The sequence below is a fragment of the Mus caroli genome, chromosome 16, assembly GCF_900094665.2.
Source record: "Mus caroli chromosome 16, CAROLI_EIJ_v1.1, whole genome shotgun sequence".
NCBI classification, from domain to species: Eukaryota; Metazoa; Chordata; class Mammalia; order Rodentia; family Muridae; genus Mus; species Mus caroli.
Window position 1 is genome coordinate 33,764,952 of NC_034585.1, and position 11,988 is coordinate 33,776,939.

The 11,988-nt window shown below is 45.2% G+C and overlaps 1 protein-coding gene across 2 annotated transcripts in view; it reads left to right on the forward strand.

The window, feature by feature from the left end:
- Ildr1 (immunoglobulin like domain containing receptor 1) overlaps positions 1-8,236 on the forward strand; it is a 32,717-nt gene extending 24,481 nt beyond the window's left edge. Inside the window, exons 6-8 of one of the 2 annotated variants that reach the window (XM_021185325.2) lie at positions 2,912-3,043; positions 3,257-4,050; positions 6,934-8,236. In XM_021185325.2, coding sequence (XP_021040984.1) covers positions 2,912-3,043; positions 3,257-4,050; positions 6,934-6,975 — 968 coding nt within the window. In that variant the 3' untranslated portion in view covers positions 6,976-8,236. The remainder of the gene's footprint in view (positions 1-2,911; positions 3,044-3,256; positions 4,051-6,933) is intronic. The other variant, XM_021185327.1, reaches the window with a different exon arrangement.
- Positions 8,237-11,988: the final 3,752 nt, after the last annotated feature.

Here is an 11,988-nt window from a genome sequence, read left to right on the forward strand (position 1 = left end):
GAAAAAAACAAAAAAGAAGAAGAAGAAGAAGAAGAAGAAGAAGAAGAAGAAGAAGAAGAAGAAGAAGAAGAAGAAGAAGAAGAAGAAGAAGAAGAAGAGGTGATCACAGATGAGTGTCTTTACCCTTGGAGGCAGCATTAGTTCTCTACCAAGAAAGAGCTAGCCTTAAAAAGGAAAGAGACCAGAGTACGTAGGCAACCTGACCTGAAGAGAGAGGTCACTACATCTAGGGGACAGTCAGTGTATGAGGGAGCCCACAGCCTGTCATGGTTTCTGCAAATCAAAGCACAGGGCTGGAGACATAGTTCAGTGGTTTCGTGAGAACCCTGGGTTCAACCGCAGTATCATAAACAAATAAATAAGATGCTAGATGCAGAAGGAAGCCTTTGGAAGGATGTCACAGATCTTGAACACCACAGCCCATGTCCCCAGTCAGTTCTCACCTTCCTGAGCTGTAAGAGGAGGTTAAAGAGAACAATGAATTGGTGCTAACTTTTAGTAGATCCAGATAATCCACCAAGTATTGGTAAACAACCCTCTTAGGACTTAAAGATAAAAGTTTTTGAAACTGAGCCTATGTTTTTTTTTTCTACAAGAACTAGAGAAACTTCTCTTGTCTCTGAGTTACTGGCCACTCCTCCCCCAGAGAATCTCTGTATATAGCAGGAGAGAGTGAGGACTGGAGAGATTCTTCCAGTTACACAGACCTTGGTGATCTAGAACCATAGCTGCTGGCTTCCTGTGCAGGCTGGTTCCTGTCCTTATCAAAGCAGAAATAAGCCACCACAAGTTCAAGGGGACCCGAGCAATGGGGAGACTAGGAAGAGGAAAGGCACGTTCAATGGAGTGGTCCCCAAGAGAAAGCCCAGCCTGAGGAGGATTAATTAAATTCCCATTGCTTTGCCAGGGCCAGAATGTCTGCCGCTGCTGGTGGTTTCCTGAGGCTAAAATGGCAAGAGTTCAAAGGGGAGTTGGCATTCCTGAAGGCTGCTGAGGCGAAGGACAGAGAGGCCATGGGGTAAAAGGAGAGTAAAGATTAGGCTGGCTTCTGAGACAGCAGGAATACAACTTCTGTGATCTCAGCTTCCTCTATTCCTCACATTTAAAGACATCTCAAGGCCAGGCGTGGTGGCCCCTGCCTGTGATCTTAGTTCTCAGGGGGTGACGCAGGAAGATCCTTAAGTTTGATGCCAGCCTGGGCTATGGAGTAAGATTCTGTTTCAAAACACAAAGAGCTGGGTGAGAAGGATTAGCGTGCTATGTTGATGGTGGCCAGTAGAGGGGGCTGCTCCTGTCTCCTTTGAGACTGGAGTGCTGTGGGTTGGTATTAAGATGTGGCAACTCCATGGGGAAAGGGAGGGATAAGAGAGGGAGAGGGAGAGGAAGAGGGATGAGAAAGAGGGATGAGCGAGAGGGAGAGAACACATTTAAAAGTTTTGATAATGCATGGCTTAGCTAGCTTATCCATACTTACCCCCAAAGGCCTTGACTTGGAATGACAGAATAATGTTATTTAATCTGTCCGTAAAGGAGGATTATTTGTCACTATAAAGTAGCAGGACACACCACCCACAGTAGGCCCCTTTGAAATAAAGATTATTTTGAGACAAAGTGTCTTCTCACATTTTTACAATTTACTACAATGGTCAGCTTCTGATACAGATTATAGATCCCAAGAACTTCTTTGTGTCTTCATTTTTCTATATTTCAACATACAAGCAAAACTTACTAATTAAAAATTGTATGCTTCCAAAAAAAAAAAAATGTGGCAACTCTAGGAGCTCCTTTGAGTGCATTTGGTTTCTTCCTGGGGGCTGTGACTCATTAACGGGGCTGGAGCTCCGGACACTTCTGGGGGCTCTGTGGCAACCACTTCCTATTGTGTTCGAAGATGGCCCCTCAGTGGCCTCAGCAGACACTATGTAGCTGGGTACAGAACACCCGCCTTCTGCCCTGTTCTTCTGGGCAGAGCCGTGCTGTTTTACAGCAAACCCTGATGTCTGTGAGACTACCGGGGTGGAAGTCTGTCACAGTGTGTTTAGCGGCGGGCATCTGCTCCACTCGTGGCTAGGCAGAGTCTTTGGGAGTCAAATGGTACTTAGCCACAATCACCTGAGTTTCAAAATGGAAACTCAGGACCAAGAGCAAAAATTTAATTGCATTCTCTGCAGATTGTGCGCTTCAGCACAGCTGCACCTAGGGGACTGAAATGACATTGCAGAGACCCTTCGTGCTGCTTTTTTTGCACCGTCCCTCCAGGAAGGGAGTATTGCCCTGTTATTTGCCTGGCCCACCCCTAACTGGGGGGAACCCCAGCAGCTAGTTAAGAAGAATAGAAAGGATCCACTTTAACTCACTTCAGCTTTGTGTGTCTCTGACCCTCGTCCCATGAAGTTTTTTTGGCTGTTTGTTTGTTTGTTTGTTTTGGTTTCCCCCCCCCCCCACCCAGGGCTGGTGTTCCAGTTAGAAACATGCTTAAGGGACACACCACAGTCGTGTTCATCCCCTCAGAGCAGATGGCCCTGAGCCTGCCCTGCAGGCTCAAGACCTGCCAGGCTGGTTCATAGCCTCCTCTAAGCCTTACTATGTGGGGTATTTCTGTGTGACCTGAAGTTTGATTGACAGCCTATGCCCTTTGGGTGATGTGGAGAGCTAGTAACATGAGGACATGTTTTGAGGCTAGAATGTTGTTGCTTTATTAAAGTAAACTTTCCTGGGGTGTGAGAGATGGAGTCTATAACATAGGAAATTCACTCCCAGCTCCTTGCTAAAGATACAGCCCCTAAACTCTTGTTTCCATGCAAGATAGGTAAGAACGGGCTCCAAGGCGAGAAGCTGGAAGCACAGACCAAGTAGGAGGTGTGGGACTCCGGCTGGCTAAGGGTCTGCGTTTCTCCTTCTTCCCTTGCAGCCCTGGCCCGCCACCGCTACATGAAGCAGGTTCAGGCCCTAGGTCCTCAGATGATGGAAAAACCCCTGTACTGGGGGGCGGACAGGAGCTCCCAAGTTTCATCTTATGCAATGAACCCGCTGCTGCAGCGAGGTAAACTTTGCCAGAAAGTCATGGGACGGGGAGGGCAGAGGGTGAGGGCAGAGGTGCGGTCTGCCAAGAAGCATGCGCACTAACTGGATGTCTTTCGATGGAGGGTGGGAGGGAGTGCAATCCTGCTTACTAACGTGACATTTTGATGCCCTGGTTCCTAGGAGGGTATTTGGGACCAGCAGTTCAGTGTGCTCCATCCTTGTTTCCATTCAGATCTGTCCTTACAGTCCAGCCTTCCACAGATGCCAATGACCCAGATGGCTGCTCACCCTCCGGTGGCTAATGGTGTCCTGGAATATTTGGAGAAAGAATTGCGGAACCTCAACCCAGCCCAACCTCTGCCTGCGGATCTCAGAGCCAAATCTGGCCACCCTTGCAGCATGCTCTCCTCCCTGGGCTCCGCAGAGGTTGTGGAACGCAGAGTCATCCACCTGCCCCCACTAATCAGAGACCCACCGTCCTCCAGGACCAGCAACCCCTCACACCAGCAGCGGCTCAATGCTGTTCCTTCCAGACACTGGGATCTGAGTGAGCGCCCCAGGCAGCGCCATCACTCCGATTTCCTCCGAGAGCTCCAGGACCAGGGGATGAGACCCTGGGCTCCGGGGAGAGGGGAGCTGGACCCCCATTGGAGTGGGAGACACCACCGCTCTAGGCCCAACGAGTCATCCATGCCTTGGTCAGACTGGGACAGCCTGAGCGAATGTCCCTCATCCAGTGAGGCTCCTTGGCCCCCCAGACGACCAGAGCCCAGGGAAGGCGCCCAGAGAGGTGAGAGACGCAGGCATCGCAGCTACTCGCCTCCTCTACCCTCGGGCCCCAGCTCTTGGAGCTCTGAAGAGGAGAAAGAGTCGCTGCCCAGGAACTGGGGTGCCCAGCGACGTCACCATCACCGCCGCCGCTCACAGTCTCCAAACTGGCCCGAGGAGAAGCCGCCCAGCTACCGCTCACTGGATGTGACTCCAGGCAAGAACAACAGGAAAAAAGGGAATGTGGAGAGGCGCTTGGTGAGCCTGGGGCATCCTGTGGAGGGTCGGGCAGGATCAGAGAGGCTCCTCAGCTGACACAGGCCCAGCAGGGTTTTCCTAGTCCTGCATTACTATCCCGGCAGGCTGAGGTACTGCCTTTTCTTAGAATGAAAGGGCCAAGTCAGTGCAGGGTGCAGAAGAGGCCTAGAGCTTGCAATGGATCTTCTCTGCCCCAGCGTGTGTGGCTTTAGCCATGTTCTCTGCCCTCCGAGGCAGGTCAGGTGGGCTCTGCTGGTAAGGACGGTAAAGAACTAAGGCTCAGAATGACTAAGCACCCCACCCCACCCCCACCCCCGTGGTGGGGAGCTGGACCTCGGGTCTCAGCTGCAGGACTGTATGTTGACTTGGCAACCTTTTTTCTCACAGGCCCGGTTAGAAACAGGCAAGAGGAGTTGTGAATGTTTAAGTGAGCAGCAACTGTGCTGTGTGAGAGGATGAGGGCTTCCTGGTGTGCCGGGGAAGGCTCATCAGACTGATGAAAACCGACCTGGGCATCCCACTTAATGAGTAAAACTTTAGAGTGCTGTGAACCTTGAAGATGCCAGTCATTATTTAGCACTCTAAAGGGGAAACACTGGAGGATACATGTCTACAGTACCCCTGCCCCTCTCTCCCTCCCTTTCTCATGTAGTGACTAAGTATGCCTCTTCTTTTTAGCAGAAAAATATATATATATGATTTTCAAGTTTTTGGCTTAACATCTGAGCCCCACTTTCCTCTAAGTTCCTTTTTTTTTCTTTTCTTTATTTTCCTCTAGTTAAAGTATGCAGCCTTAGAATCTAAGGGAAGGGTACAAGACACGCTCTAGACACTGAGCCAGTCCTGATTCATTTGGTCCTCACAAGGCTCAGAAAGGTTGAATAACAAGGGCAAAGCACAGAGCAATAGCAAAAGAAGCCTGTGTTTGAACATAGTCCTCTGGTTCTCAAGCCTTTTTGGTAACCCACAGTTTCCTTAGACAGAAGGCCGTCGGTGAGACCCATAACACTTTCTAGTGACTACGGCTTCCTAAATTTTCCCGAGCATCAGTACTTTTTTTTTTTTTTAATCATCAAGATGTGCACAAGAAGTCATTCTACTACCATTTTCATTTATAAAGTTGTCTTTGAAAGATTTTGTCTAAAATAATTTTAAAATCCCCCATTGACTGGGGTCTGAGTCTGGTTTCTAGATATATCACTGCATTGCATTAAACCTTCTTTTTATAGTCTGACACTGCGCATAGGCCCAGGACCAAAGCTTGAGTTTGCAGATTAGTTCATTTGAAGGGTGTAGCTTGTTGTCTTTATAGCTTTACTGTTATGAAGAGGCTCGGTGATGGCGCCAGAGTGCTTCCTGCTCAGGTTTCTGAAAGCATTGGAGCTTGACATTCTCAACACTGTGCAGTTAGGCCACTAGATGGTGACTTTTGTCTACGTGTCACTTGTGGTTTCTCTGGTCCTCTCATTAAAAGAACATGTAATGTGTCACTGTTAAATCAGGCTTTGTCAGTGGCAGGCTTACCATACTTTTAAAATAAAATGATCCATGAAAATACTTCATCAAATACTCAGAGAAATAGGAGACAAACTAAATGTTTTTAGGCTCACATGGAGCCTTCTCAAGGGTAGTGCTTAACAAATACACACAAGCTAGTGCTTCTGTGCACACAACTGCCTGCTAATCTAAAATGGGGAAGATGCTCTCTCTGCTCAGAGCCCAGAGAAATACAGACCTTCTGCTGTCTGTGGGAGTACCTGCTCAGCTGACTTAGGGTGAGCACTCACTCATTAGAAGCCTTTCACCCAGTCAAATTGAAGCAGGAACTTCAAGCTTTCTACTCCAGTGGCTTCAGGCTGAATGATCCTTGTGTTTCTAACCTCCTTCAGACTCTCTCTCTTTCCAATCTTGCCCTAATAGAATGAGTTCCAAGACACTCTGGCATCTTCAAATCTTGGTCCATATACATCTTTTCTAGAAAGGAGAAAGCCATGGTGTTTGTTTCTGGGCTAACCTGTAGTGAACATCAGGTATTATAATTTTTTTGCCTTAAATTCTTTATTAATAAAAATGTCGTATTGGGACCTGCAGTGTTCTACTTTGAGTATCCCTTGATTGTGCCAGGTCTCCCTGAACAGAGTCCCATTGTCTCTTCTCATTGTTGTCTTCTGTTGCAGAGAGCATTTACCCCAGAGTATTCCGATTAGAAACCTTGGCCCTTAACGCTTCCTTTCCTGATCATAAGAAACACATTTTTTTGAAGCAGTATGATGCACATGCCTACGCAATATCTTTGGGACTGTTCATTACAGGAAAGGGTGTTCTCATTTCTGAACTCCAGCTGTAGATTTTCAGAAATGTAATCAAATGACCCCCCCCCCAACATGCATGGAGAGGTTTGAGAAACATATCCAATGAGAAAACAACAACAAAACTCAAACAGACCCACAAATAACAAGAGATTCTTTGAAGAAAAGCCATGGAGTTTGTTCAGGAAAAGTGTGAAAGAGGAACACTGAAGTATGGAGCTAATGAAGGGGGTGGAGAGCAATGGTTCAGAGTGTGACCAGGAACAGAGCTGTCTTCACGGTCAGTAGAGAGGAACTGGGAAGTGGGAAGAGAGCGGTCCTTTCTTCAGTCCACTGAAGACTTGGCATTATTACAAAAACAACAGTGATAGAATGGAGCAAATAAGATTAGAAACTTTCGGAAATCCACAGTGTTGGAGGAAGGCCATTGAGAGGAAAAAGAATGGCCCCACGAAAGGTCAAGGAAGAAATACAAGCAGCCACCACTTAGTGGGTTAGACCAGCTCACCTTGGGAATTGCATATGTGGGCTATAGATTAAGCTGAATGTTGTTTTTTGTGTTTTTGTTCCTCAGGAGAGAGAGAGCTCCCATAGTGGACGGAGTGTGGTCATTTAGTCTCCAGGCACCATACTGCTTCTTGGATCGTACATGTCCTCAGCATTATCAAGATTTCCAGCTGCCTTGGGAGGGACACTATACATCTGTGTCTCACAGTTTTGGGTTTAGATTCTAAGAATCAAATGGAAGAGTTTTCAAAACAGGTGCCTGTGGGATTAATAGCAAGCTTTCCCCCTTGTTCATGCCCTCTGTCTATTACATGATCTCTGACTTGTAAGGGCTCCTAGCTAGGATAGGATCCCTCAGGGACACAGTAGCCCAAAGTGGTCCAGTAGGTCATGGTGCTCGGGACCAAGGCATTCTCATAATGACAACTCAGGAATCTTTAAGAAGAAAGCAGACAGGTTCCAGGAACAGGAAACCTATGGAATATTATGGGCAAATTCCCACGGGAACTCCCGGTCCTCTCTTGAATTTCCCAAGGGTTTTTCCACGCTAAGCATCCCCACCTGTGGTCCTGAGCATTCCTGAGTTTCCAGTCCAAGCAAGCAAGCAAGAAAGGCCAAAAATTCTACAGCTCTGTGCCTTTCTTGGGCTGTGCAATGCAATTCTGCAAAACCACAGGGGAGCAGTTGTTCACCAACCATATTCTCGCTTCTTTTTTCTTTCTTCTGGAGCCTTTCCCCTACATTTAATTTATTTTCTTATACATAATAACATAGCAATGCTAAAATCACTTTAAGTACTTTCAAGCGCCATCCAGTATAAACAAGAAAATTAATGTAACAGGCTGAAGATTCCATTCCAAATAAATAATCTGTTTTTCTACCCTGAGTTTCTACTTCTACACATTGATTTACTTATCTTCCAGTAAAGCTCAGAGAAGAATCAGGCCACACTGGGTAGTTCCGAAGACTACCTTCTCCAGGACTGTTGAACGTTTCGGGTTTTCAATGTCCCAAGCGTTAGGATCTAGGTGGGTTTTGCCACATACAGAGTTCCAGGAGGAAAGAGCTGAACCTTTCCTGTGTGTAATACAGATATCACTGTTTCCGATTTTCCATATAGCTCCTTCACAGATACATTTATGATGGATGTGTAGGCTTTCTCTGAGTAGACTGGAAGGAGATGGTTCCAACAATATTGATATTGTACAAGATCAGCAATATCTCTGTATGGTCATGACTTCAATTTAGAGTTAATTGTATCAACACATCCATTTTTCTCCATAATTAAAAGTGAAAAAAAATTGGCTAAATTCCAGTGTTTGGCAGAGGTTATTTTCAGGGTTTTTAAAATCTGAACTTAAATTAGGAAACAGAAAAAAAAAAGGTAATGTAGATGTAAAAATGAGTAGTTTGTGCTACTGTGGTATGGAAAAATACCATACCATAGATCCACTTTTCAGCGTATCTCTTAGTAAAGTGTGTGTATGTGTGTGTGTTAGATTCTTCTTTTATACAATACATCTCAATAATAATTTTCCCTTCCTCCACTCCCCCTCCCACACTCCCCTCTTCCTGGGATCCACTCCCTTTCCATTTCCCATCAGAAAAAAAGCAGGCCTTCAAGAGACAACAATCACACAGGACAAAACAAAATACAACAAGGCAAGGCAAGGCAAGGCAAGGCAAGGCAAGGCAAGGCAAGGCAAGGCAAGGCAAGGCAAGGCAAGGCAAGGCAAGGCAAGGCAAAAAAAAAAAAAAAAAAAGCAAGCCTTCACACCAAAGCTGAACAAGGCAACCTAACAGGAAGAAAAGAGTCCCCAGAGCAGGCCAAAGAATCCGAGACACCCCTGCTCCCACAGTTAGGAGTCCCACGAAAACACCAAGTTCAACATATACACAAAGGACCTAGTGCAGACCTATGCAGGCCCCACGCTTGCTACTTCAGACTCTGTGAGATCATATGATCCCTGCTTAGTTGTTTCAGTGGGCCGTGTTCTCCTGGTGTCCTCTATCCCCTCTGACTTCTAAAATCCTTCATCCCCCTCTTCTACAGAATTACCTGAGCTCTGACAGAAGGGACCCAGTGGAGACCTATTTGTAATTTCTCCACATAATGTCTGGCTATGGTCTCTGGATTTGCTCCTATCTGATACCAGAGGAAGTCTCTCTAATGACAACTGAACACTGCACTGATCTATGAGTACAGCAGAATTTCATTAGGAATCATTTCATTAATTTTTTTTTTTGACCAGTCATGTTTGGTTCTACCCTAGATCTCTGGGCTAACCAGTCTCCAGTTTCTGGCCATCTAAGCAGTGTTAGTTAAGTCAGGCATTGGTTGGCCACCCCTACAAGGTCTGTTGCTACCATTGTCCCAGCATATCTTTCAGGCAAGACAGAATGTTGGTCAATGGTTCTGTGGCTGGGTTAGTACCCAGGTTTCTCTTTCCATAGCCTGCAGAGTACCTTCTCAAACCAAAGAGACTGGAAGAATGAAGGCTCCATGCAGGCACCAGATCAACCTCTCCATGAGCTCAACCTCAGCGAGCTGTGTGGATGCTGTCCTTGGCAATGTCCACTCCCCCCCCCAAGGAATTTTATTTTATTTTATTTTATTTTATTTTATTTTATTTTATTTTACCCCCCCCCCCCCATATTAGTTAGGGTTTTAGTGCTGAGAACAGATACCATGACCAAGACAACCTTATAAAAACATTTAGTTGGGGCTGGCTTACAGGTTCAGAGATTCAGTTCAGTATCATCAAGGCAGGAACATTACAGTGTCTAAGCAGACATGGTGCAAGAGGAACTGAGAGTTCTACATTCTACATCTTCATCTGAAGGCTGCTAGTGGAGGAAGACTGGCTTTCAGGCAGCTAGTGTAAGGGTCTTAAAGTCCATACCCACAGTGACACACCTACTCCAACAAGGCCACACCTCCTAATGCTGCCCACTCCCTGATCCGAGCACATACAAACCATCACACACACACACACACACACACACACACACACACACACACACACACACTCAGGTTTAGGAAAACAAACCTTTTTCCTAGCATAAGCTTGGGTTAAATAGGGTCTCCCCATGGGATCCCCATGGCCAAAAATTCAATTGAATTCAACCAGTCCCACCACTAGACGCCTTACCTACCTATAAGAGAAGGCCAGTTGAGACTTTGTTTCCCCATTACTAGGACTTCTCTAGGATCATCCTCATACATCCCAGGAAGTTTCCACTGCACTAGGTTTCCACCCCCACCCCCAATTCTAGCCATCTCTCCCTGAATTCTCTCCCTCCATTCTTCACCTGATCCCACCTGCTCCTGTCCATATCAGCCCCAGTACACCCATAAAATCTATTCTATTTCCCTTTCTCAGGGAGATACATGTGTCCCCCCTAGACCCTGTTCTTTAGTACCCTCTTTGGGTCTACAGATTAAAGCTTGGTTATCATTTACTTAATGGCTAATAGCCACTTATAAGTAAATAAATACCATATTTGTCTTTCTGGGTTACCTCGCTTGGGATAATTTTTTTTCTAGTTCTAGCCATTTGCCTGCAAATTTCCTCGATTATCCAGTAGACTTCATCCCAGAGATACAGAGATGGTTCAATATACGAAAATCGGTAAAAGTAATCCACCCCATGAACACAAAGAAAGAAGAAAACCTAGATGATCATCCTATTAGGTGCAGAAAAAGCCTGTGACAAAAACCAACACTCACTCATGATAAACATCGTGGAGAAAGTAAGGATACAAGGGATGCACTTATAATAAAGACAATTCACAGCAAGACTATAGGCAGCATCAAATTAAACCGATTCCACTAAAATCAGGAACAAGACAAGGCTGTCTGCTCTTTACATATCTATTCAATATTGTCATTGGCGTCTTAGCTAGAGCAATATGGGAACTGAAAGAGATCAAAGGGATACAAATTGGAAAGGAAGAAGTCAAAGTATCTCTACTCAAAGATGATATGATAGTATATGTAAGTGACCCCAAAGCTGATAAACACCTTTAGTTATGTGGCTGGATACAAAATTAACTCCAAAAAATTACTATCCCTCATATATACAAGCAGTGTATATGACATTGTGTGTCATGGTGTGATTGGGCCAAGATAGATCCTTTCTGTGTATAGTCTGTTGTTAGGATTGATTCCTGGGCATTAATTAGTCCACACTATTGAGCAAATTTCCTTCAGATCAACATGAAGATGAACCTTCATAGAATTGATGCTGTTTAAATGTATTAATGATTTTTATAGAATTCCTGATTTGATTAAAATAATTTTAGGAAGTTAGAATAATTAATAGAACGTTTAAGGAGATAGAAAGTTTTAGTTGTCTCGGCAGAAAGATGCGATAAAGTTAGGATCAAGAATAGAATGTGGCTCTTTCTCACAGAGCAGTAAGTAAAGACAGAATGAGAAGAAGTGCAGAGAGCTCTCTCAAGCACTACAAGCACACAAATTGCACTAGGAAGAAGAATAGACTTGGAACAAATGAATGATTAAGGAAAAACATTCATTCTAAGTCTGGTCCAAGGATGAGGCTGCAGGTGTACACTATGATAAAGCAAGGCCATGTAAAACAATTGCTTTGAACCTATAATGATCTTTTAGAATAAAAAACTGCTTTGAACTTATAATTAATATTCTGCTGTAACTCCCTCTTGTGTAACATTTTATCTATGATGTATTTTTTTTCTTACATAGAGAACTTTTGTCTAAAAAGCTATAAAAAGCTGAAAGCAAAAATAAAAGTTCGGGTGTAGCTCTTTTCTGCTTCATCTAGTGTGTGTATATATGTGAGTGCACCTGACTTTCTCTCTTCCTTTTTCTTTATCTCCAGCTCATGAAGAGTGAATGAGCTCTGATCCTCTGGTGGCTAGTGAGCCCTGAGTTAAAGAGTAAAGAGCCCTTTGGTTAGTGACACATATGTAGCAGAGGGCTCCCTTGTCTGGCCTCAGTGGGAAAGGATGTGTCTAATCCTGTAGACATGATGGGGGATGCTTTCCTCTTAGAGACAAAGGGGAAGTGTGTGTGGGGGGACTCTACAAGGAGGGACCAGAGAGAATGGAAAGAAAGAGAGGGAGGGAGGGAGGGAGGGAG